Below are 27576 nucleotides of genomic sequence, written 5' to 3'. Positions count from 1 at the left end.
AGAAGCTGGGAAATACTGGATGGGGAGCAGCTAGCAGAAGAAACACTAGAAGAGAGAGAGAGTTAACAGATTCATTCCTCCACTCAGCCCAAGGTCAAGAAGAGCTCAGAAAATCTCAGAAATAGGGCTGGATTTAGGTTTGATGAGGCCCTAAGCTACTGAAGGTAATGGGGCCCTTTATATGTCCAGCTGTCCTTTGTCAACAACAAATTGCTGCTGTTTTTTGTGTTGAATATACAGTGGTACCTCAGGTTAAGAGCTTAATTCGTTCTGGAGGTCCATTCTTAAGCTGAAACTGTTCTTAACCTGAGGCACCACTTTAGCTAATGGGGCCTCCCGCTGCCACCACGCAATTTCTGTTCTTATCCTGAAGCAAAGTTCTTAACCTGAGGTACTACTTCCGGGTTAGTGGAGTCTGTAACCTGAAGCATCTATAACCCGAGGTACCACTGTATGCGATATGGTAATTTATGGACCTAATAGGTATCTAAAGCCATTTGCACATAACAAAATAGGAGCCTACACAACACAAAACACTGTTGCTGTATGTAGGTTTTATTTTATTTGTTTTTTATCTTATATTTTGGAAATGTACATCCAGTTTTTTCCCTTTAATTTTTTTGGGGCCCCCAAGAGAGTGAGACCCTAAGCTATAGCTTGTTTAGCTTATACATAAATCTGGCACTGCACAGAAAGCACAGAGGGTACAAGCTCAGATTACAAGATGTAGTGTAAATTCAAATTTTATTAAACGGTCACAGACCAGATTAACTCGTACAGCTAGTCAGCGAAGCATATCACCGGAAAAAACAAAGGACAATTTCAATACAGATTAGGCCATAACAGCAATTTAAAATTAGCATAAATAAAATTAAGTATTTGCCTTAGCCTGCATGTTGACATTGGAAAGCTCTTGTTTCCTGCGCCTAATAGTGGCTACCCAGAATTTAGCAACATTGATCGTGATTTCAGGAACCTTATCTTCTACCAAGGCCTATTTCCTCTCATTATAGTCATCAAATCAACTGGTCCCAGTTCTGCTTCCTGCTTCAAATGAATTTGGCAAGGAATGGCCCCCCTGTAACCACAGAAGAAATTACTGGCCTTATTCAATCTCTTAAATCAGGGAAAGCCCCGGGTGCTGACAATATCCCACCAGAAATTCTTAAGGCAAATGTTGAATGGTGGGCCCCTGTGCTAGCCGCCTTGTTCACTAGTATAAATCAAGCGGCTATTATCCCCGAGGACTGGGGTTTAGCCATCATCATTCCAATATTCAAGAAAGGAAGCAGAACTGAGCCAGCTAACTATAGACCAATCAGTCTATTAAGTATTATTAGTAAACTGTACGCTGCTCATTTATGTGATAAATTAGTGGAGTGGATGGAAAGAGAGCATATTCTATCAGAAGCTCAAGCTGGTTTTAGAGCAAAGCGTTCAACTATAGACCAGGCCCTTATCCTGGCAGACAAATACTCTAGAAGATGTAGTGTAGTGATGTAGATTAATAGGGATGGAAGAGGGTGCGGTCCTTCATTGGGAGCACCACCATTCTGGTAAGATGTTTTCTTTTGTCCTTCGCTGTGTTTATTAAAGAAACTAACTGGTAAGAGAGGGATGCGGGTGGCGCTGTGGGTTAAACCACAGAGCCTAGGACTTGCCGATCAGAAGGTCGGTGGTTCGAATCCCCTCGATGGGGTGAGCTCCCGTTGTTTGGTCCCAGCTCCTGCCAACCTAGCAGTTCAAAAGCACACCAGTGCAAGTAGATAAATAGGTACCGCTCCGGTGGGAAGGTAAATGGTGTTTCTGTGTGCTGCTCTGGTTTGCCAGAAGCAGCTTAGTCATGCTGGCCACATGACCCAGAAGCTGTCTGCGGACAAACACCGGCTCCCTTGGCTTATAGAGCAAGATGAGCGCGCAACCCCAGAGTTGTCCGTGACTGGACCTAACGGTCAGGGGGTACCTTTACCTTCTTAGTCAATAATAACAATCTCCTTGGCTCAAGGGTCACATAATGATGCTTACCGATGAAACATAGAGTTAAAGCTGTAGCAATTGCTTTATTTTCCAAATAAACACACAAGTTATAACTGATCAGTGGTCAAGTCCATCAACACTGCATCTTTCTGTTTGTTTGCTTAAAGAAGATATATTTCCAGGGTGGTGCTGAGTAATATTTTTTTGCCCGAAAAGGGGGCTGTAGGCCAAATAAGTTTGAGAAGAGAGCAGGACTTACAAGTATTTCTAAATTTCTTTTTAGAAAATATCCGTGGCATTGAAATTTGCTATCTCTCAATGGAAACGCAGAACTCTCAGTGTGTGAGAGTGAAGATATTGAAGGACATAAATGTAAAGTCTGCTGTAAGGAAGGTAAATGCTTCATTACACTGTTGTCAAATCTTTGCCGTTTTGAGATTTTAAGAACAAGCTATTAAATGCAAGGCTGTGTATATATATCATATATTTAAAGCACATTACTTTCCCCATGGAATCCTGGGAGCCATAGTTTACCCTCACAGATCTAAAGTTCCCAGCACCCTTAACAAAGCACAGTCGTATTTTGGAAGTCAAACGGAATCCGTTCTGGAAGTCCTTTTGACTTCCAAAATGTTCGGAAACCAAAGCGCGGCTTCCAGTTGGCTACAGGAGCGTCCTGCAGCCAATCAGAAACTGCAGAAGCCATGCTGGATGTTTGGCTTCCAAAAATCTTTCGAGAACTGGAACACTCGCTTCCAGGTTTCAATTGTTCCGGAGCCAATTTTTTTCAGGAGCCAAGTCGTTCGGGATCCAAAGTACAACTGTACAGTTCCCAGAATTATTTTGCAAAAGTGATGTGCATTGAATTGATGGTGTGTACACAGCTGAGACAGCAGAAGCTTATACTTAACAATGTCCTCCTGCCCCCATTAATATAAACCAGAAAACAAGTGGTTTTGGAACGTAGGATGCTGAGGAGAACTGGGGATGAATGTTTGCCCAGGAACTTATTTCTGACCTACAGTGCTATTGGGCCACTCCAGGCCATTCCCACTTCTTGGCTCCTTGCCTTAGTAATAGTTGAACCAGGGAAGAGCTGCAGGCACCGAGTGAGACCGAAGCTATTTGAACAGGATCTGCAACTCTGATAAAAGAGGAGCAGAGGAGCAAGCTTTTGATTGTAATTGCTACCACATTTGCAGACTGGTTCGTGTCTGTCTGAAGAAGACACTGTGGTTTACGTTTGCATTGATATTATGAAAGTACCATAATGGCCGTATGTGTGTTGTGTGGGCTTAGGGTATTTCATGTCATTGTTCCCAGATGCCTATATATATAATAAATCCACAGTTAATGAAAAACTAATGATGCCTTATGATATTCGCTTCGCATATAAATAAACTCTTTATTTCAAAATCGTCAGTTCTAACATACCCCCTCACTTTATTGAGTCATTTCCAGACTGTCAGGTTTTTTTTGGGGGGGGATGGCTGTGGGGTGATTCAATGGGCAAAATTCAAATCAAAGTGGATTTGACTTCTTGCACAGCAAACCTGCTTCCAAGTTGCCCTTTTACTTTTTGGGGTACAAAAAATGATGGGGAAATGCACTGAAAAGTGTGGGATTACTTGACGAGATGCTGTATAACCTCCCCACAAATCAATCAGAATGAATAATCAATAGATAGTGGCTATCACAAAATTTGTGCGAAAAGATGCTCTATAAAGATGTCATCTGAAAGGAACCTTGAAATTCTGATCTCTCATTCATTCATTCTGTTAGATATCATCCCTTCCTTCCAAAGGAGCCGAGGGTGCCACACACCAGATGGTTAATACAGTACAATTTAAACTAAAAGAAACACATATTTTAAACACTTGAAAGCATTTAGAGCACCTAAGAAACGTTTAAGAGCAATCACAGTTGCTAATTTCAAGGTTGCCATGACCAGTATCTATCAACCTGGGTATTTAAATTCTTCCTGAAAGCCAATAAAGGAGGGAGAAAGACATGCACACCAGCAGAGAGGGCATTCCACAAATGGGGAGCTACCACATAGAAGGCCCCGTCATATATATTTATAGTCAATAGTTTCATGGAAAGTGTTTTATGGCTACATTTCTTTTGCGAACCCTGGACTTAATGCTGGTTTGGGGCTAGAGGTTTGATCGTTGTCCCGATTGAGCAAGGAGATGGAGGAACACCAGAGATACACCAGTGTAGATGCAGCTGGGCCAATGAAATCTCAACCACATCAAGAGGTGCGTCTGAGACCCTTTGAATAATGCTAGATGCATAGTTTGACGCATATGAGAATGTGCATTCGTAGTCAGAACTGCTGCTAACCACAGCGTCTTCCCTGCAAGCAGAGCTGAATCAGGGTCAGTGCTCATATACATTGATGGAAGTGCACAGTGGGGATTTCTGCTAGGTCCCAATGCATAGGATTGCAGCCTAATTTTCAGAGACCATGAGCTTAAAAACCTGTACAGTATCATTCGCTCCAATATCAACGAGTGATTCACTGCTGATTTCAGCGAATGATTCCTGTTTGTTGTTGTTGTTGTTGTTGTTGTCGTTTAGTCATTTAGTTGTGTCTGACTCTTCGTGACCCCATGGACCAGAGCACGCCAGGCACTTCTGTCTTCAACTGCCTCCCGCAGTTTGGTCAAACTCATGCTGGTAGCTTCAAGAACACTGTCCAACCATCTCGTCCTCTGTTGTCCCCTTCTCCTTGTGCCCTCCATCTTTCCCAACATCAGGGTCTTTTCCAGGGAGTCTTCTCTTCTCATGAGGTGGTCAAAGTATTGGAGCCTCAGCTTCAGGATCTGTCCTTCCAGTGAGCACTCAGGGCTGATTTCCTTCAGAATGCATAGGTTTGATCTTCTTGCAGTCCATGGGACTCTCAAGAGTCTCCTCCAGCACCATAATTCAAAAGCATCAATTTTTCAGCGATCAGCCTTCTTTATGGTCCAGCTCTCACTTCCATATATCACTACTGGGATTCCTGTTTAACATAATGCAAATCTTTGAGCATGCTGTGATGTACATATACTAGGGTGGTTCATAAAAAACTTTGTTTTGAAACTGCCTGCTCCAAAGGTCTTGTCTTACTTCAATAGGGATTATATAGCTATATCTGAAATTTCATGCATATCCGTTAATATCTTGACCCTCCTCCACGAAAATAGCTGTTTACTTGGCTGTTTCCCTATGTTGTGAAGGCTGAAATTTCAATTCAGGGGGTCAAGATATTAACAGACATGCATGAAATTTCAGATATAGCTATATAATCCCTAGTGTAGTAAGATAAGACCTTTGGAACAGGCATTTTCAAAAAAAAAAGTTTTTTTATGAACCGCCCTAATGCATACATGGGAGAGTTCTCCTCAGCTTCCTCATATGGAACATCTCAATATAAGATGTTGTTGATGGAAAAGTGCTATCTATGAATGAATGAATGAATGTTTGAAACTGCCGCATTCTCAAGTGATCATTGGATCTGAGCAACTGCCAGGACGCTGAGTTTGCTATAGTTTGCATTTTAGCAATGAGCTTGGAATGTGAGAACCTCAGGAAACATTTCCTTGGTAATTCCTCCTGGCAGCCTGCCAGTATGCCATGCCTCTTGATTATTTAAATCGTGGCGAGAAAATAGAAAATATACCGTGTTCAAAAACAGGTTTGAACACATCAACCCAGTAGACTCAACAAGACCATAATCTAACCTCGTTTTGGAATCTTTCCAACATGATCTGGAAATTGCCTATAATTCCCTTGATTTTTTTGGTTTGTAATCCAAACAGGTGAAAGTGCAGTTTAACTGCTATGAAGTCAGCGCAGGACAACATCTCCATGTGACCATGAGGACAATTCCAAATTACTGCGGAGTTAAAAAGAATCAAGAATATTATGTTGAAGGTAGGAATCCATCTTTGGAAATAAATGATGATCATACAGGTTGGGAGGGTGTCATGAATGAGAAAACAGAGATGCATGCTGACCAGGAAATTGGCAATTTTTACAAATTAGAACTATAATCCCAACTCTTGTCTGAACTGTAATACCTTCTTTCCTTGACCTTGGCTCAAGATTTACAGTATATAGCTCTAAGTATAAATATACTTACAGTGGTACCTTGGTTCTCAAGCTTAATCTGTTCTGGAAGTCTGTTCCAAAACCAAAGCGTTCCAAAACCAAGGCGCACTTTTCCATAGAAAGTAATGCAAAATGGATTAATCCGTTTGAAAACAACCCCTAAAACAGCAATTTAACGTAGATCTTACTATTGAACAAGACCACTGATCCATAAAATGAAAGCAATAAACAATGTACTGCAGTCACACAATCAATCAATCAATCAATCAATCAATCAGTAGCTGAACTGGGTTCCACACAATCACAAAAACAAAACAAAAAGAGCTGTAAAAACAAAATCACAAAACCAATAGCAAAAACAGACAGACCTCAGAATAACACTCAAAACAGAAGTGTGGTACTCAAAATGGAAGCATAGCACTCAAAACGGAGCACATTTGGCTTCCAGGAAAAGTTCACAAACTGGAAATTTACTTCTGGGTTTGCAGTGTTTTGGTTCCAAGTCGTTTGAGTACCAAGGCGTTTAAGAACCAAGGTACCACTGTATTAACAAATACGAACCAGGTTGGTTAGATTGGTGATATTTAGTTGTGTGTAAAGTAGTGTGTTAAGGGATGCGGGTGGCACTGTGGTCTAAACCACAGAACCTAGGGCTTGCCGATCAGAAGGTTGGCGGTTCGAATCCCCGTGACGGGGTGAGCTCCTGTTGCTCGGTCCCTGCCTCTGCCAACCTAGCAGTTCAAAAGCACGTCAAAGTGCAAGCAGATAAATAGGTACCACTCTGGCGGGAAGGTAAACGGCATTTCCGTGCACTGCTCTGGTTTGCCAGAAGTGGCTTAGTCATGCTGGCCACATGACCCGGAAGTTGTACGCCTGCTCCCTTGGCCAGGAAGGCGAGGTGAGCGCCGCAACTCCAGAGTCGTCCGCGACTGGACCTAACGGTCAGGGGTCCCTTTACCTTTTAAAGTAGTGCTGGGGAAGGAACTCAATTGAGTTTTCATTTGAAGGTGAATTTGCGCTTTCCAGAATAACACACAAACCAAAACACAGCCGCCCTGCAAAATCTGCACTTTTCCGAATTTTGCATTGCAGTTCTTCGGCCAAGTAATTTGTACAAAACTGCAGGTCCTACAAATTCATATATGGGTGCAAGTACAGTGATACCTCAGGTTAAGTACTTAATTCGTTCCGGAGGTCCGTTCTTAACCTGAAACTGTTCTTAACCTGAAGCACCACTTTAGCTAATGGGGCCTTCCACTGCTGCCACGCTGCCTCCACATGATTTCTGTTTCCTTCCTGAAGCAAAGTTCTTAACCTGAGGTACTATTTCTGGGTTAGCGGAGTCTGTAACCTGAAGCGTATGTAACCCGAGGTACCACTGTATTAGGAAAATTGCATTTCACAGATGTACTTGTTAGGCAAAACATGCATATTTGGAGAAATTCTCACCGCAGACCTTGACGAGTTTTCATGAGGACTTTTAAATATAAAAATGGTGAACTGATCTGGAAATGTGGAGAACTGAATTGAAGATTAGAAAAAAAAAATCTTAGGAATTAGAAGAAGGAATTAGATTGACAGATTTGTCTACTCCTAGTATAAAAGACCTATAGGGCAGCCCTGCCATGTTAAACCACAAATGCCTAAAATAAACAGTAGCACGAAAGGGCAATTTTCATTGGTATCATAGCTAGGGACGAAATAATTAAACCTCTCCTCCCCGTTCACTCTAGTCCTGGTGAAGATCAGCTCAGCTATTTATTTTTTTAACAAATCTTTATGTAGTTTCTAACGATGCATTCAGCATCAAATCTCATTTGACCCTAATCGGCTTCCCAGTAAGACACAATCAGAAAGCAGAACTTATTGTGAAACTCCATTTAGCATTTCCATCCAAGCCAAGTAACCGATTCACTCATGCATTTCTTTTTAGGAAGTGTGTTCTGCCTGACTTCCCTTATTTACAGCATTTGGTAAATAAAAGAACAGAAAACTCTTTCCAGCTGCTGTATAGTTTGACCTCCAACGCGTAACACTAAAATGCTTAGCGTTTCAGTCAACCATTAGGTTGCTTTTCATTTTGTTGCATGAGAAAAAACCCCCAAATAAGTTGTAAATAGACTTTTAAGAAGTATCTTTAAAAGTGGGAACAAAATCAAATAAATGTGTGGCCAAAGAGCTTCTATCCCATTATGGGAGACCATGAAACAAACAATAGTTAGATGGGGTGGAGCTGGGCATGAGACGAGAGGAACTGGATTAGACTAAAGGCCTATCTGGCCCAACATTCTGTTTCCCATAGAATATTATTATTATTTTTTACATTTATTAATTTTATTCAAGGGGTGAAAGGTGGGGTGCATGGTTGTCCCGTCCCCATTTCCCAGCACAACAGCTCTGTGAGGCAAGAAGACAGACGTCTCAGAAAAATAAACGATCTGTTTTGAATTTTGCAGATTGCAGAAACAGTGATGTGGAGGAAAATATTCCAGGCTGTTTTGGTAAGCTGAGGTCCAGGAGGTCTAAATTACATGCACTACAACATGTAGAACACTTCCTTTGTTTCTGAATTCTACTAATCATAGTTTGAAACTAATCTGAAACAGAAATGCATGCTTTGGTAAACTATTATTATTATTATTATTTGATTAGGATGTCCGTACTCTCATTGGAGAAATGTGGGGCTTACTCCTAGGTAAATATGGACAAGAATGCAGCCTTGGTGATGCTAATACTGATTGAAACCAAATGCCAAACCCAAATAGCAATCAAATCAGTCATGGAATTCCGGATCTTATATTGACTCACATCAACAGTAAAATTAAAGCACAAACGTTTGTTAATTCCATTCTCTCTCCCCCCCCCCACTCCAAGTTTCGGGCATCAGAATCGTTTATGATGTGGACAGAGCGAGAAAAAACATTTTAATGAATATTTCAGAGGCTGTTGAAGGCACAGATTATTACGTTCGCCTTTGCCACCAGTGGTTTCTTTGTGAAGATGTGGGTCCAGTCACCTTGGTAAGTGTTTGTAGGAAACTGAAAATGGTCCACTTAGCACATGGGTAGGAAAACTAAGGCCTGGGGCCCAGATCTGACCCAACTGCCTTCTAAATCCGGCCCACGGATGGTCCGGGAATCAGCATGTTTTTACATGAGTAGAGCGTGTCCTATTATTTAAAATGCATCTCTGGGTTATTTGTGGGGCCTGCCTGATGTTTTTACATGAATAGAATGTGTGCTTTTATTTAAAATGCATCTCTGGGTTATTTGTGGGGTATAGGAATTTGTTCATCCTCCCCAATATAGTCTGGCCCCCCCCCAAGGTCTGAGGGACAGTGGACCGGCCCACTGCTGAAAAGGTTTGCTGACCCCTGACTTAGCAGAAATAAATGGAATTTCCTATGTTACTAAATACATCCAAAGACCTACTATCATTTTGTACCATGTTCCTGATGAAGAGGCCATATTTGGCAGGACAGATGCATGCAATGTTTTGTCCTTTGTTGCTCTCTGTTTTCCTATCCTTTTCTCTTCTTTTTCTTCCACCTTTCTCTTTGCTCTTTTCTTCCCTCAATGCTGCCAGCATCTTGGGACATCTAACAGTGGAGGCTGGTGTGCCTTGAGACTGGTAGGGGGGAAGGCAGAGAAGGCCAACAGGAAGCAGAGCCAGAGCCAATGATTGTTGTTGTTGCTTAGTCAATTAGTCGTGCCTGACTCTTTGTGACCCCATGGACCAGAGCACGCCAGGCACTCCTGTCTTCCACTGCCTCTCGCAGTTTGGTCAGACTCATGCTGGTAGCTTTGAGAACACTGTCCAACCATCTCATCCTCTGTTGTCCCCTTCTGCTTGTGCCCTCCATCTTTCCCAACATCAGGGTCTTTTCCAGGGAGTCTTCTCTTCTCATGAGGTGGCCAAAGTCTTGGAGCTTCAGCTTCATGATCTGTCCTTCCAGTGAGCACTCAGGGCAGATTTCCTTAAGAATGGATAGATTTGATCTTCTTGCAGTCCATGGGACTCTCAAAAGTCTCCTCTAGACCAGAATTCAAAAGCATTATTGGCCCAGGCCTGTGCAATGATTCTCTTGTCAGTAGAGATTCAGCAGGCGCCTTCTGTTTCAAACTTTAAAAGCCTCCTTCCATCAGGCTTATACAGGCCATTAAGAATACCACTTTCCATAACTGTTGATGGTCCCCCATTTTGATTTTTATGTGTTTTTATTATATATAAATAGTATTGTAAAATGCTTTTGTATTTTTTCTTAATACAAACATAGCCAGCATTGATAACGTTATTCTCCATAAAAAGAATACATGGGGAATTTTCTGAAAGGTTATTTACTGTGCAGAAATACTTGACTTATTGCAGGGTATTTTACAATTTCAGGTACAAGGGAAGGACTTGATGAAACCAGTCTCTTTACAGTACACTCAGCTGTTGCCTTGTCTATGTATCGAGGTAAGAATTTTCAACATGGTTGGACATGTTAGAAAACGCAGTAGCTAATTGAAGGAACATTATTTCTGAGAGCGGGGCAAAATCCTTGAGCAGGAACACAACCAACTATGTACATGAATGCATTTAGTAAAGAGAGGCTTTGTAGATAAGAATTTATTCAAAAATAGATTTTGAACTATCTGGTTATTTGAACTAATGGATTTTCCTGTTTGGATTGCAGGCATGGCCAGCGATCCCTGACGCACAGAGAACCCAGTTGTGCCCATTTAAAAATGGCAAGTAAAATATGGTTTTTTTGCTCGTTTGAATGGACGCTATGCTGTCAAAGAAATGATTGTTAAGGGGAAGGTGAAATCACAGGTAGCATGATAGTAGGCTATCCGATCTGTTTTTCGTCTAAATTTTCCACAGATGTGTATCCAGATTTCTGAATTTTACCTAAAATACTTGTCCAGCATATCAAAAGTCCTTTAAAAAATGACAATAACAGATCATAGTCCTGTGTCTGCACTCTCATGGTAGATAGCAACCAGTGCCAGATTTAGGTATAAGCTGAACAAGCTACAGCTTAGGGCCCCACTCTCTTGGGGGCCCCAAAAAATTAAAGAAAAAACAACAACTAGATGTATATTTCCAAAATATAAGATAAAAACAAATAAAATAAAACCTACATACAGCAACAGTGTTTTGTGTTCTGTAGGCTCCTATGATGTAAGTAATGGGCCCTGCCTGCTAGCCTGCTCCCTAAAATATCACTGGTTTGCTCATTTCTATATATAGGGTTGTATTTCACTATTAATATCCTTCTTATTAATTGTATTTCAGTTCAACAATTACCTTGATAAAATACATCTTTGTTATGTGCAAATGGCTTTAGATACCTATTAGGTCCATAAATTACCATATAGCATATATTCAACACAAAAAACAGCGACAATTTGTTGTTGACAAAGGACAGCTGGACATATAAAGGGCTCCATTACCTTCAGTAGCTTAGGGCCTCATCAAACCTAAATCTGGCGCTGATAGCAACAGAGCCACATCTCACTCCCAGCCAACAAAATGGTAGGTGCTTATAGCTAGCTACCATTGGGGAGGAGTTGAGTTCAGCATCCCGGACACTTGAGCTATATAATGTGCTTTTACGCAGCCTTCATTTCCCTCCTGTGTTGCTTTTAGATACCAAGGCCCTGTGGGACAACGTTATTTATAATCCCAACACAAAAACGCTGGAATGGGAAGCAGCCTGCCCTGTCCACGTTACTGTTAGCCTTTGTCAGCTCATGAAGACTAATGATCAGTGCGTTGATCTAGAGAACACGGCAAATATCGCTGCAGAGAAAGTAAGCACCAAAGAGCAAATATATGCACAGGGTCTAGTATTTCTGCATGTAGTCATTGAGTGGGAGGGCAAACTTGGTTTCACTTGAAGACGAACTGTGAAACAGTAATTGGCCAAAATGCGTTGGTCTCCTTTGAAAACAAATTTCTTTATTCTTTTCCCACAAAACAGAATTTTTTATTGCTAATTTTAATAATATATTATTTCATTCTGAAATAGGCATTCTGAATGCGTTTGAATACAAGATATGTGACTGGATGTGCATTTTGGTACATATTATTTATTTATTTTTTTAAAAAATTAACATTCCAAATTATTACAAATCAAACCAAATTACTTTAACTTAATACAATTTCTTAAAATCAGGTTTCCTGCTCCTGTTGCAAATGTATGTAGCTGCATCATCTCTTATTTAATGTCCAGTTGTCATCCTTCACTTGTTGTTAGTCCGTGCTCGCAGCTGACAACATTTTTTTCCACCTTACAAACAGCACCTCTGCTACATTTTATACTTATAATATCCATTTCATGTGTGTAGTTCTTCATATACATTGTTCTAGACCTGGTGTGCTGGGAGAGTTATTAACTATCTTTCATTGTTCAGTTCTTTGCAACGTTTATCTTTGGTAAAGATAAACCCACTCTGAGACCCCACAGCTAATTCTCCCCTGGCCTCCTCGCTGGCCCAAGTAGGACCAATTCAGCCAGCTAGCCATGGGGAATATCTAATTGATTTTTTATTTTTGAGTTTTATTGTAATTCATGTTTTTATACTGTATTTCGTGCTGTTTTTATAATTAAGTTTTTTTAAGTGTTTTAAATTTGTTGTTAGCTGCCCTGAGCCCGGTTTTTGAACCGGGAAGGGCGAGGTATAAATAAAATTATTATTATTATTATTATTATTATTATTGGTACATTTTTTTAAAGCGGAGGACAGTACTGCAAAATGTTAAGAGACTGGGGAAAAATTGAAGGATCAATCTGTTTGAACATTCCTACCCTTGTGTCCATAAGCTATATGCAGATATACATCAGTTTGAATGCGCCTAGGATGTGTTCAAGGAGGTGGGGGGTGAACAAAGGGGGTGTACTCAATGCATTCACTAAAAATGCCACCCACACGAGGCTTTGATGTACACCAAGTCAACTTTTAGCTATCAGTTAGTAAGTCAAGTTTACACCAAGTCAGGCTTAGCTTTCAGTTCAGTAAGGAATATCTTTGCAATGCTTATAAATCAATAATCTTTCCAATGCATCTAAAATGTAGCTATGCCAGTGCCTGTTTTTCTCAGATGATGCCAATAACTCTTTGATCACTCTGTTTTCAATCAGGTAAAATATTCTCGAGTTGATGCACAGCCAAACCTTTGCATGAAGGTATATTTTTTCCCTTGTACATTATTTCCTTTGCTCTACTTATTAAGAGAAATCTTGTAGCTGGGTCCTGTGGAAAAGCTACGCTGTCCCCTCTGGAGAGCCAGGGTGGTGTAGCGGTTAAGAGCGGTGGATTCGTAATCTGGTGAACCGGGTTCGCATCTCCACTCCTCCACATGCAGCTGCTGGGTGACCTTGGGCTAGTCACCCTTCTCTGAAGTCTCTCAGCCCCACTCACCTCACAGAGTGTTTGTTGTGGGGGAGGAAGGGAAAGGAGAATGTTAGCCGCTTTGAGACTCCTTCGGGTAGTGATAAAGCAGGATATCAAATCCAGACTCCTTGTCCTCCTCTTCCTCCTCCTCTTCCTCCTCCTCCTCCTCTTCTTCTCTATGACTCGTAGGACGCCCATCATTAGAAATGTATTGACAGTTTGAGAAGCAGTTCAGAGAGCATTGGTTTTGTGAAGGCTGTATTATCCCATTGGAATTATTTAGCTTGTTGGGAAGAAGCGCCCAAATCTAATCTCCCCCTAACCCCCAATTCATTAGAACAGGGGTTCCCAAACTGTGGTGCAAGGACCACCGGTGGTCTTTAAGTTTCCTTCATGTGGTCCGAGGTGTGTCTGTGGATTTGTGGTTGAAGACGGGCACAAGAAGTCCTTTGCATTCAATATCCATGTTGATTTTTGACTGTATTTTTAAATTGCTCCTTATACAATGCACAAGGAATAAAATAGCAATAGAAACAACATCCAAAACCATACAGGATCTAGCACAGAATGTTGCAATTGCTGCAACAGGCAGAAAAATCATTAACTGATCTGCCAAGACCCTCCGCAGTTTTCACGTGGTCCATGGTTCAGGGCAAATATTAGGGAACCACTGTGCTAGCTTCTGCACATCAGGATCCTATGGATGTTGCCTTGGAACCAATTCCCATTGTGTTTAAGATAAAAGCCACCATTCCTCTATTCATCACTACATTCCATTTAGAAATTGAGATTAAGATAAAAAAATCCCCAGTGTAACTAATCACTTCTTTTTTAAAACCCCTTTTTAGTTTGCAACTAAACACGGTTCTTGGGTTCGATGCCCATTTGCTCGTGGAAATCCCCAAGGTAAGGTGATTGCATTCATAAACATCTTTCTACACTTGTAAGGGCTCAATGGCAGTCATAGCAGAACAAGCTGCTTAGTTTATACCTGTGGGTTTTTTCTGTTTTGTTTTTCTAAGACCACATCTGAAGGACCGTGAATAATGAGGAACTGTATCCTTTGAATTACAGTGTTTTCCTTGGTGTCCCTAAGGCGGTTGGATTGTGTCTTGTACGCCTCCTTCCGGCAACTCCTAGCAGCCAAGCTGGTGCCAAATTTATTGCTCTGCTTTCCTTTGCACCACATCAGCAAGGCCAATAGGGGGTGGATCCATACACCAGCGGTGGACTTTGGGCTCTCCAATTTCAGCGGCACCCTGTGTGACGCTAAAATTCAGTGCCCCCACCTCTTGCGCTCCATTCCACAGCATTGCTGTGGCACCTCCAGCACCATGGCACCCAGTGCTACCACACCGGTCATGCCATCTTAAAACCGCTTCTGCGTACACACTGCCCAGGCCACTCTGGTGGTGCTACTGCAGCGAAAACAACGCAGGAGGCAGCAGTTATGAGTTACTGGTCTCTGCAGCCACAGCAGGCGCTGTGATTTTCCAGCAGTTTGCCTTCACCACCGGAGGCACACTCCATTGTCTCTCGAGACAGGCGAATGCCAACAAAACAGGTTGAAGCCTCATTCCAAGAAAATAATTGCCAAGGGCAGTTTATTAAAATCAACATACTAATTTGTATAATGTCTAAGCATTGGTGCAGTGTTCGATGCTCCTGGGTACAAGACGCACGAACCTCATAATGCGATAGTTGTGATTCGAGGACCCGTCCCCGCTTGGGAATAATAAAGACACATGGACACAGCATATTAGGTTCTCACTGCATGTGAGAAGGTATTGGCTTAGGCATTGGACAACACCAAATTTGACTCCACCCACTCGGAGAGGGGTGAGTCTGACAAGGGGTTAACCACCAGTAGGGGGAGCCTGTTGATGCAAATACAACTATAAGCTCTCCCCTGATGTCACCGGGGGTCGTGCCATGGCCCCCTGCTACATAGGGCATCGGACAGGATCCACGACCGCCAGATTCCTTTAACGCAATACCCAAAAGGTGAGAAGTAGGTGATGGCCACACCTTGTCCTTCCATACACCAACAACACATTCCAATGCCTAACCACCACCCGAGCCCAAGAGGCTCGCCGCCAATACCCTCACAGCTGCAACCAATCCCTAAGACTTTTGATGATGTTGGCCAGCCATATGTCATTGCCGTGATCTGAAAGATGAACAACGTCATCCCGGCCTCGTGGAGATCAGAAGCACAATGGCAGTGAGAGCTGGCGTGGCCGCATTTGAGCACCTAAACCACGCCCACGGGGTGTCACCCGAGTGGGTGCCCAACTGGGAGGCGTGGCACGCCAGCGATGATGTCAGGGCAGGGGGCAGAACGCCCCCTGTGTGGCGCGTGAATCGGCTCCCGCTCACAACCCCTCCCCTCCAGAAGGAGGAGAGGCTTTGTGAGATTAACTAAAGGGTGGACATTTTGCGGTCGCCTCTGAGCTTCAGCGATGAAGCTGGCTGAAAAATGAAGCAAGTATTAAATGGCAAAAACAAAAGTGTCACTAGTTAGGATCGCTTCTCGGTAATTGCTTTTCTACTTCTGTTTCAGCTTGGGAAATGAATCTTGCTGTGATGGACAATAGGATAGAAGTTTCCTTCATGTCACAAGCTGCCGAGGCAGAATTTTCCGTTCATGTATGCAACAAGACAGAGGCATCTTTATGCAACTCTACTGGAATCCACCAGCCCATCTCAGTGGTTTGTGCCATTTTTATTTCTCCTTTCTTACAAGTGAATCCTGAACACTTGATCTACGTCTGTCAGATCCTTTTAAGGCAAACATTTTGAGAAGTGTGGCATGTAGGAGAATACCCATTTCAGTCAGTGGGAAACATATTGACTAACCCTAAAGACCCAAATTTAAAAAAGAGCAATGAGCAATGAGATGGGATATCATTTTTCAATAACCGCCCCCCCCCCCATCAACCCTCAAGTACCATTATGGAATTGATATGTTCTGTACAGCTACATTATGTTGTGAAATCATGTAGATTTTGAATCACAGAGTTCCCCTTCTTTTGTTTTCGAATGGTTTTTTTCCCACCACATCCTCTCAGTGACTTTACAATGAACAATGATTTGCACAGAGCACTTAGCGGAAATATCCATCCAAATAAAGTACTCCAAAAGATTTTCCTAAATGCTTGACTGACTAGAGATTGCTACATTTTGGTGTTCAGCGTCCTTTTAAAGGAAAGCACGTGACAGATATTGGCCGCTGAGACCTGACTTCAAACTGATTTTGATAGAACTCTGATTCACTGCTAATGTTCTCACTTCAGATCAGACAGGTTTTGCTAGGTACACATTTTTAACAACAACAACCAAAAGAAGCCTCTTCTTAATTTGGAAAGAGGATCAAGATGATGACAAGATTGGCTTTGCAACTCCAAAGCTTCCACCAGAGGAACCAGCTTGAAGTTTCCAGTGTTCTGTTATCTACTGTAATATAATAAAAATAATTTTATATTTATACCCCGCCCATGTGGCTGAGTTTCCCCAGCCACTATGGGTGGCTTACAGCACATTAAAAAAAACTGGTAAAACATCGAACCTTAAAAACTTCCCTGAACAGGGTTGTCTCCAGGAGTCTTCTAAAAGTCAGAGAGTTGTTTATTTCCTGGACATCTGATGGGAGGGCGTTCCACAGGGCAGGTGCCTCTACCAAGAAGGCCCTCTGCCTGGTTCTCTGTAATCGGATTTTAGTCCAATAACATCTGGAGGGGCACAGGTTCCCCACACTTGGAACTGGCACAGGATCAGCATGCTCCATGGGCACACCAAAAGGGTGAATGTCTTCATCAGTGCAAACCACTGTGTTTTGTGGCACAGTCAAATAAGTATCATGGCCAAAAAGGAAAATGAGGCATCTCTGTTCCCTTGGGCTAATGTGTGTTTTTTTGCTTTTGCCTCTTTCACAGGCTGGCTTGAGTTCAATGTACGTCAACATCTCAGGCAAAACATGTGGATCAGACATCTGCATTCAGGTTTGTCTTTTGTTTTGAAGGTCTTTTCTGTGCTGGCATGCAAATGATAACTAGCGGGGGGAGTAGCACATCTTCCCTAATCAGTTCTTTATCATCTTATTGCAGCAGCAATGGCAAGACATATGGGGGGGGGATGCATTTACTGCCTTAGAAAAATGTTAAGAGGGAGAAGCTAGATCACAAACACAACATCCCTCAGGACATGAAATAGATGGATCAGAACAGTTGTATGTGGTGAATTTTTTTTGTAGGGGAACAGTTAAGGCCAAAGGCAACAGCCTCCGTAAACTGGGCAGAAGATTCCTGGACTTTGGGCAGGAGGTGCCAGGCCTCTGACAGGATGCTGGAACCCTGCTTCCTCCTTCCCAAGGTCAGGAAGGCTTTGAGAAGGTGGCAGAAGGGCTCTTGGACCTGTCAGAGCATTGCACCTCCCTCCCTAAACCTAATCTGGGCAGAAGCTTTCTGGGCTTTGGGAAGGAGGTGCCTGACTTCAATACTGTACTTTATTTTATTGGGAGCATTTAGGGGACTAGCCTAGTCCACTGACTGCATGCCATTGGATCAGAAGTGGCTTGCTGGGTGGGTGAAGATGCTATGCCAGGTTTCTGGCAGGTGGGCCACTGTTGTTTACTGGGAGCGGAAAATAGAGGCATCACAGAGACGGACAGTGTGCAGATCTCAGTTTGGTGTTCCTGCTGGTGCATTTGCACCATGCCAGCCTCCCCACTGCTTTGCCCCCCTCTCTCTTGATAAGCAATAGCGACCCACCTGCCTGGAAGCTACGGTAGTGACTTTGCCTCACCTTTGAGCTGCTTCTGGTATGGGCAGTAGCTAAATATTATAGTGTCAACACCTATTTAACAGATCTAACACTGCAAGAAAATGGAGGAGTTACATTCAACTGACCAACAAAACAAAACAAAACAAAACAAAACAAAAACCTGTGCTAAGGTAATAACCTTCCTCCCTTTTTTTTCTTTTATAAGGGACGGAGGACAGACGTAGACTATTCCATTCCTTCACACATCTGTGATTTGCCCTGTAGTAAGTATTGATAATAGTATTGTATTGGCCACTATAGCCCGAAGCCAAGTAAAATAATGTGTGGTCTGCAGCCACAGTTGTCCCATGTGGTTGGCCCTGGGCTTGTCTTGGTGGTGGAACCTACTGTGATCCTAGAGCCTGTGAGAGACAGGATCAAATGCTGTCCTTGCTGATTGGCAATGTTCTCTTCAGCTATTGATTTGGCATCAACGAGAACAAGGTGTGCACCCTATAGCAAATGTTCTAACAGAGACAACCCTCATATGAAAGGACTACATATTCTTGAAACGTATGTATCGACTACAACGCATGGACATTTTTTTTCTTTCCAGTTTCTGCTACTCGGAGTCAGGAACGTGACGAAAATTCCTTAAGCATCCTGTCTCTAATAGCATTGCTTGTGTTGACTGTGACCATGATGGGCCTCCTGGGACATAAACTTTTATCAGGTACGGATCCATGTAAACAAAGCATGTAACCCAAGTATGTCATGAATTCACACAGCGGGGTCTCTGTATTGTGGCAGAGGGATCTTTTCTGTTTCTTCTAAGTCTTAAAAAGTCATTTATTTATTTATTTATTTATTTATTTATTTATTTATTTATAAGGTTTGATGTAGCAATGGAATCTAGCTTCCAGGTTGGGGTGTTCTGGTTATGTAAGCCCTTGGGATATGGCAGCACACTGGCTCAGAGTGGCTTGGGGGATAGTTAGAAGTATCAGCTCTTGGCTGGACCAGTACCTTGAGATTTTGGCTTTTGGGTTTCTATGGTAACAGCGTAGAATAATTTGCATAGGGGAAGATGCACAAGCTTTATGAAAACCGGTAGCAAGTTTCCTCCTGGATGTCAGAATGATTGCATAAAGGGCTTGTGCATGCATTAGCTGGAGCTTCTAATAACATCCAAAGCTGTTCCCTGTTCAGAGTCTTCCTCACCCTGATTGTTTGTTACAGTGGCTGACATGTCCTGGTTTTGGCGTCAGGGGGGAATTTTGCCAAATGTCAGGAAAACCCCAGATGTATGGCAACACGATGGAAACAGCAGGGGAAATATGGTAACCCTAATCTGTGCTAGGACACAGGTGCTTGTCTGATGTTGTGTGGAGCCTGAGTGTTGCAATTTTAGACATTTGTGAAAAAGAGCAAATTGGTTTGGCCATTGTTCCATGTATGAAAGCAGCTCTGAGTTCATTGAAATAGTTAAGCAAGCTGAGTATTCAGTGTATGCAGTTAATTTTCCCTCCCTTGGAGTTAATAGGAAACTTTGAAAGATAGGAAGATTCACAACTTATTCATACGTTCCCTTCTGAACTTTCCTTTCCAAGCAAGAAATGTACAGGGAGTTGATCGAACTCACTCACAGTTTCAATGTTCTACCAAGCCTCCCTTCTCCTGCAGCTTGTATTAATCTTATTAAGACCAACTTGAACACCTAAGTTCATCTGTTTTCCACAGACTGTAAAATCTTGGCTTGGAGATGCAACCTCCAGAACATAGAATGTTAATCAGCCAAAGGCCTGGTTGAAAAAGAATGTTTTCACCTGGTGCTGATGTATAATGAAGGTGTCAGGAGATCCTCCTTGCAGATGACACTGCAGAAAAGGCCTATTCTCATGTTGCCATCCTCCGGACCTCTTGTGGAGAAGGACTATGAAGGGCCTCAGATTATGATCACAGGATCAAGACTCTGTCATATGGGGAGAAGCGGCCCTTGAATTATTGCAGTCCTGAGACGTTTAAGGTTTGATAGATCAAAACCAGCACTTTGAATTGGACCCAGAAACTAACTGGCAGCCAGTGCAGGATCCGTGCAATACGCTCAAACTGTCTTGCACCAGCGGAAGTTTCTGAACTGTTTTCAGAGGCGGCCCCATGCACACTAACACATTACAATAATCTAACCTAGAGCTTAGCAGAGCATAGACGACAGATGTTAGACTATCCCTATACAGGTAGGAGCAAGGGTGGGGCACCAGCCAAAGCTAATGGAACGCACTCTGTGCCATCGAGGCCACTTGAGCCTCAAGTGACAGCAATTGATCTTGAAATACCCCCGAGCTATGTACCTGCTCCTTCAGAGAGAGTGTAACTCCATCAAGAGCAGGCAGGCTCCCATCCATCTGGTCTAGGGAACTACCCACTAACTGTAGCTTCTTGCACAAAGCTAAGAGTTTCATCTGTTGCTCCGCCCACATTTGTCTGCAGCTCTGGTCCTCATTAGGGACACAGGTGGCGCTGTGGGTCAAACCTCAGAGCCTAGGACTTGCTGATCAGAAGGTCAGCGGTTCGAATCCCTACAACGGGGTGAGCTCCCGTTGCTCGGTCCCTGCTCCTACCAACCTAGCAGTTCGAAAGCATGTGCAAGTAGATAAATAGGTACCGCTCTGGCGGGAAGGTAAACAGCATTTCCATGCGCTGCTCTGGTTTGCCAGAAGCGGCTTAGTCATGCTGGCCACATGACCCAGAAGCTGTATGCCGGCTCCCTCAGCCAATAAAGCAAGATGAGTGCTGCAACCCCAGAGTCGGTCATGACTGGACCTAATGGTCAGGGGTCTCTTTACCTTTACCTGGTCCTCATTGGCAAGCAGCCACGTGGCTATCTATCAGGGAATGTGGTCCTAAAGGAGATTTCCCACCCCTTCTATAACTATTTTTACCAGTCCAAAATAGTCTGCTTAGGTCAATGGTGTAGAGTGTCTGAACTCTTATATCCAATATAATTCAGGTCCATACTCCTATCTGTTTCCTCATTTCCTTCTCTATCTGTTGCTCACCCAACAGACCCCCAACAACAAGGCATTCCCTGACACATGGGGGTATTCTAGCTCACCATGGCTTATGCCCAGCAGGGGTAACCTTACATGTTAGAAGGTACCTGTAATGGTTCTAGGGCTTGCTCGTTCGTAAGTCAGTGCCACGCTTGGCTGGGGTACCTGGGTGAACCCTTTCTGTCCGGACAGCCACCCACCCGTGGCTGTCTCAATCGCTGGCAGAATCCGTCAGTGGGCGTTTCTTGAACTTCTTCCAGCAAAGAAGCTCTTTGACGCCTAGTCTCCGCCTACTCTCCCTGCGCGGAAGCCTTCTGCGCAGGGAGGGTGTGGGCAGCGGAGGACCCGTGCTCTCCCCGCTGGTCTCCGGCGAGGCGTCATGGAGCCCCCTTGCCGATTCCCCCATCTGCCCCCCTTCTCCACTGGTGCTACGCTGATTTCCTTCCCCAGAAGATGGGCTGCTTCTCTCTCTCCCGGGACACTCTCCAGAATCCCTCTGGAGCCCTCCCTCCTCCTCTGGCTCCGATGGCAGTTCCCTGATAGTACCCAAGTTGTTTTCATTCATATAACCCATGTCAGTTGTAGCTATACAAATGGACAGTATTGCAGACTGCCCATTTGTTACTTATTTGAGTCAGGTGGCATGGCCTCTTCAAAGGCAATGTTTCTATATGCACTCTGGACAGAAAAGCTGTTGTTGAGCTTTTTTTTTGGCAAATTCACGAAACAGAACATGGGTTGACATACATCCAGACACTGCTTCCGACTGCAATATTCCAGATACATCAGGGGAATTCAGGACGTATGGCAACCTTACACTCAGGCAATTGCCAAGCCACATTTCCATATGAGGTCTAGTAGAATACCCGGGGCAGATTAGCATGATTCAAGGAACTGGAGAATTGATTCCGGTATCTATTTTTGTTTCTCTCATCCATTTCTGGTAAGATGTGCAAGCTGTAACCTCTCCTTGTAAGGAAGAGATGCAAATAAAATAAAAATGCAAATAAAATAAAACCCTCCTTGCACAAACAAAAACCACAAAAAGACGCATGAGTCACTTGCACATCTTCTTTTCAACACATAATGTAATGTGCAAAGCAACCTTCAAGATGCCATCTTCAGAAAACATGTTCCTTAAAATGCCAGTGCGTTCCAGGCATCCTGCTGGATTTCTGCCTTGGATTGACATTTAGGAAACAAAAATACATATCCAGTCACACTTAGGAATGGTGGGCTGATTCAAATATGTGCGCCTTGCTTCTGGTAAGTTATTGCTTCATTGTTTGAATAAGTGATGAAGCTCCATTGTTTGAATAAGCGAATGAATAGTGATATATAAACTTTGTTCTTATTGTTTGATCTGCAAGGACTGTTTTGTAACTGCAACCCATCATTTGATGTTGCCGTTGTTGACCTACGTTTGGCGGATCTCAGCTCCATCAAGTGGCCCCTGAAGACATGTTTATACAAAACTTCCTTTGTTTCTTCTTGGCAAACTGTTTCTTAACTGGGTCAGATAGGAGGCTAGATAAAGTGTGATGTCGTGTTTAGCATGTTGGACTAGAACTGGCGGGCCCCAGGTCCATATCACCACTCAGTTGTGAAGCTCACTAGGTGACTTTTGGCCAGTCATCATTCTTCAGCCTCACCTACTGCACCAAGCTGCTTTGAGGATAAAATTGGCAGAGGGAAAACTATGGGCATTGCCCTGGAACGAAGACCAGGGTATCAATATTGTTACAAAGGTTGAGCACCACCTCCAGTCTCTGCTGAGTGAAAACAAGATTCTGGGGGTTCCAGCCACTGAACCAGGTTGTGTTTCCACTGGGAAAATTGAGATGCAATGGAGGCTGGTACCTATGGCTCATTTTACCCCCATACACACCTAAAGCAGCGGTTCTCAACCTGTGGGTCCCCAGATGTTGTTGGACTACAACTCCCATGATCCCTGAGCTCTGGCCTTGCTTGCTAGGTTGAGAAAGGTTGACCTAAAGTCTTCTGTGGAGGGGTTGCAGAACATTAGACTCCTAGAGTGGCTCTCATTGCCGCTCTCATAGCTTTGGCAAGCTTGGGTCTAAAACAGTCACCAGTCATGGCTCCCAGTCTCTCAGTGTAGCCTCCTATAGCCAATGCCACATTGAGTTCTGTCCACTTCCTCCTTTTCGTTCCCAGAACACCTCTGGATTTTAAGAAGGATGCATTTTTCTGTCACATCCTATCCCCCGTCACCTTGGCAACCTCCCCAATCTCCTGGTCCCATCCACTCCTTGGAGCAGGGGCAAAGGATAGCATTATTCAATGCCAGCTGCCCTTCATGGCCCAATATCTGGTTTTCCATTATTTTTCAATGGCTCTGCATGTAGCTAGAATCCAGAAATTTCTTGTCTGGCACAGTACTGCAGTTTGTGTTTTCCCTTTATTCCCCAAATATTATCTCCATACCACCATTTATTAATTTCAACCATTCGCCTGACAGGCTCTGGTACCTTAGATCTATGACGATATAACTGAATAATTTGAGGTGGAAGATTAACTGCTGCCATTTGTTTCCCCTTCCAGTTTTTCACAAGGAGAGTCACAAAGAGAAAAGCACAGCACAAACCAAAATGCAGAGGTGAGTGCACATTTTTTTTGGTGTGGCTTCTTGTCATTCGGAAGACACTTTGCTTGCAAGCCCCCCTAAATTGATCTAGAAGTCAATGCAACGCCGTGCCTTAGAACTGGGGAAGGGAAGAAAATCTCACTTTTTCATAACCTTCTAATCTAGTTTTAAACCCTCTTCTGCTCAGAGAAACAAAAATACAGGCAATACATGAAAATATCTGTCACAGATTTGAAATATTGCCCTGAGTCAGCCTGCCGAATTGGGGCAGGCTTGAGGGAACAATCAGGCTTCCCTCAGATCCACTCCTGGGGGATTTAAAACAGCCCAGACCAGCCCCAGACTCCCATTTCTACTTCGTTGGATCAACCCACCCATCTACTTGGGTAATTTTGCATTTACTCATTGAATTGACCTTGCTATGGCAGCGGTGGTTGCCATATTTGTGGGGCCAGGAAAGGAATTGGCTATGACCTGGAGGTTTTGCCTACCCTGTAGAATCATCACAACTTTGGCAGTTTAGGCATTGGGCAACCTTAGCCTTAGTTGGAGGCGGGGGGTGGTGGCATTGTCTAAAACAGGGAAAGGGAACATGTGGCTCTGAAGATGTTGCACTCTAAATCCCATAAGCCCCAACCAGCATGACCATAGTTGAGGGATGATGTGAGTTGGAGTCCAACAAAAGCTGGAGGGCCATAGGTTCCTCACCCCAGGTCGAAAAAATAAATCATGATTAATACTATCTGCTAATTCTGGCAGATCAAGTTAAGTTCCGGAACATGGACTGATTAAAAAAAAAAAAAGTTGTCAACAAAGCCTAAAACACACTACAGTGGTACCTCAGGTTATAGATGCTTCTGGTTACAGACGCTTCAGGTTACAGACTCCGCTAACCCAGAAATAGTATCTCAGGTTAAAAACTTTGCTTCAGGATGAGAACAGAAATTGTGTGGCGGCAGCAGCAGGAGGCCCCATTAGCTAAAGTGGTGCTTCAGATTAAGAACAGTTTCAGGTTAAGAATGGACCTCCAGAATGAATTAAGTTCTTAACCCGAGGTACCACTGTATCCCTTTTTTTAATGGTGAAAATTCTCCCCATCTGACACCTCTTTCTCTTTCCTCCTCCAGCATGAAGAGCACCTGTCCTTTGCATTTATGAAGAAAAGCAATCAATTTAGAGGAACAATTTCAGCGGCCTTCTCAATAACTGTGTTACGTTTCTTGGGGCGAGTTGCTCTTACTTTGGTGAATAGTTGCCACATGCCAGTAATTCTCATTGATTTCAAGTACTATTCACGAGGTCAAGTTTTTTGAGGGCAAGCCCATACTTACAAAGCGGCCTGGAGGGAGAGAGAAGAGTGAAAACATTCTACAGTCAGTTTCGATCTCCTTCGGAATCGACGGATGTGCTCATTAGATGTTGCAGTACATGCTGTGGGAGCTGCTTTGCCATAGATTCACCCCACAGCGTTCTTGCAAACATTCAAAGGTCCACAGCCACCAGGGTAGGGACCTGGGCAGCTTGGATCTTTCCTACAGAATCATCACCCTCCCTCTTGGTAGGTTGGTAGTTCCACGAACTTCTGGTGGGCTTTTAAACATTTGTGGCAGTTTTGTGGGATAAGCCAATGGAAAAGTGTTTCCACAGTGCTTCTGTCACACGTGAGGGACACAAAAAGAAACTCCCCTGTGCACAGATGGTGTACTAAGGCCCCATCTGCACTTTAAAACAGTAACATACCACTTTAAACCTGGTGAACTGTAGTTTGTAAAGAATTGTACTCTGGGAAGGGAAGAGGGGTTTTCCTACAAAGCCCAGCCCTCTTAACAAACTACAATTCCCATGATACTGTTCTTGGCTGTTTAAAATGATGTGATATTACCTTAAATGTCTTCCTCTTTGGCGATCATTCGCAGCCAAGTACTTCCATGAATATGGTCTTAACAGTGAGTCTGTAAGTGACCTTGGAGGCCAATTCTGGATCCACACAGTGGAGACATAGGTTTCTGGGTGGGAGTTAATCATGGTGAGGGTTTGCCAAGCGTGCCTTCCTCTTAGCACGTTTCTCCCTTTCGACCTGAGTTCAAGTGTCTTCAAAGTCCATGACATCTTTGGTGCCTAAGTTTTGTTATTTGAAGGTCATCCCGTTTATAGTATGTCACTTTGTCAAATCCAAGCGCATCCCAGAAGTTATTGAATGGAAGAGCTTTTGTTTGGATATTTGTTATCTATTTTATTGTTTGTGTCCCCCTCCTCCTTATGAGCTGTTACTTTTTATTACTGGGAAATAAAAAGCTCCTGTCTTGCCATGGACAGAAACCTAACCCTTAGACAATTCTCAGGTTTGAATTTTTCTACCTGGAGAAAGCATGCATTGTTTCTGTGGTTGAAGTACTCAGCAAAGTTATTACGAAGCAAGCTCAGCTGCATTTTGTGGGACTCGCTTTTGTTGAAATGCATTCAGCATCCGGTTTTAATTCTTAGCCACAGAGTTTGTGAGAGCCTGTTACAGATTAGTAGACTCTTTCTGCGATAGTCTTGGGTTTATTTTCTATCATCTTAGCTAGTGTCGTTGAGTTGTTTTTTTGCCAGCACTTTTAAATGCTCAGAGACACTGTGTGCCACAGAGTGAGCTGGTCAGTAAATCACACAGTTCAAAAACACGACCTTCACAGAGTTGGCCTAGTAAGCAAAGCAGCTTGTCCCCTGTAGGTCTTATTCCAGGAAATCAGTTGCTGAGACTAAAGCCCGTCTCCCCAAGCCCATCTGTCCCTCCTCCTCTCTGGGGCGTCTTCCAAGCAATCGGACAAGCAATCGGAGACTGAGCCTGCAGGCAGTCAGCCTCTCCTCCACCCTTTTCATGTCTCTTCTGGTTCTGGGAGACAAGCGGCGAGGAGAGCTTATCTCAGCAGGAGTGGGAGATACCTGTGACTCTTCATCTGTCTAACTCATCTCTGCCTCCTGACCTCTCTCCTCCCACTCACCTGCTTTAGCTTCTTCTTCTGATTCTTGACTTCTCTCTGTCACAGTCTCCCCCAGCTCACTAAACCCTGTTGCCTCTTCAGCTTCCAATACCTCCTCTTCCCTGTTTCCCCCCTCTGACCACTCATTGTTGTCCCATCACCACTCCTCCTGTGGGTGCAATTGAAAAAGAATGAGAAAGGACACTGAGCCAGGCTGTTCCCTTATAGAGTCCCCCCACAGATCCAGAATCACCTATATTCTTCTTTCCTAGATATACTTGAGGAAACCCCTTCATCGGCTTCATCCACATGGGGAAATTGGGTCTGTCGTCTGTTTGCCATTTAGAATTCCTAATGTTACTTAGAAATCTGAAAGATATAATGACATGTTCTTGTTATGTACCAATCCCATTATTTATATGAGAATAATACCACGAACGCTACAAAACGCCAACTGTTTGTCGTTTATTTCTTCTGCTGAAGTCCAAATTCCTGCCGGGCACACACCTCATTTCTGAGGCGTAACAAGGAGTGAAGTTAACATGCATGAAAATGGTGGAGCTTAAAAACCTGTGTGGGATTCTGTGAGGGGACTGTTTATTTAGGCCCCCGGAAAACATGAAAGGTGGTGAGGAGCATGAGAAGTCTTTCTCATCTGTATGAAATTTCGTCTTAGTATTCTCAGAGGGTGCATTTGGGAGAAGCATGTAAATTGAAAACATCTTGTTGCTGAT

The 27576-nt window shown here is 43.4% G+C and overlaps 1 protein-coding gene across 1 annotated transcript in view; it reads left to right on the top strand.

Annotated features, from left to right (window-relative positions):
* Window positions 1–27291, top strand: part of IL17REL (interleukin 17 receptor E like) — a 53318-nt gene extending 26027 nt beyond the window's left edge. Inside the window, exons 4-18 of the mRNA XM_083699325.1 lie at window positions 2261–2370; window positions 5784–5898; window positions 8532–8576; window positions 8950–9095; window positions 10462–10533; window positions 10754–10808; window positions 11713–11876; window positions 13208–13252; window positions 14309–14366; window positions 16024–16172; window positions 17396–17461; window positions 18448–18505; window positions 18838–18954; window positions 23837–23891; window positions 25007–27291. Of these exons, the coding sequence (XP_083555451.1) occupies window positions 2261–2370; window positions 5784–5898; window positions 8532–8576; window positions 8950–9095; window positions 10462–10533; window positions 10754–10808; window positions 11713–11876; window positions 13208–13252; window positions 14309–14366; window positions 16024–16172; window positions 17396–17461; window positions 18448–18505; window positions 18838–18954; window positions 23837–23891; window positions 25007–25037 (1286 nt within the window). The 3' untranslated portion in view covers window positions 25038–27291. The remainder of the gene's footprint in view (window positions 1–2260; window positions 2371–5783; window positions 5899–8531; window positions 8577–8949; window positions 9096–10461; window positions 10534–10753; window positions 10809–11712; window positions 11877–13207; window positions 13253–14308; window positions 14367–16023; window positions 16173–17395; window positions 17462–18447; window positions 18506–18837; window positions 18955–23836; window positions 23892–25006) is intronic.
* Window positions 27292–27576: the final 285 nt, after the last annotated feature.

The sequence above is a fragment of the Podarcis gaigeae genome (assembly GCF_964106915.1).
Source record: "Podarcis gaigeae genome assembly, chromosome: 10".
NCBI classification, from domain to species: domain Eukaryota; kingdom Metazoa; phylum Chordata; class Lepidosauria; order Squamata; family Lacertidae; genus Podarcis; species Podarcis gaigeae.
Note: the sequence above shows the minus strand (reverse complement) of the source record. Positions and strands in the feature narration are given on the sequence as shown.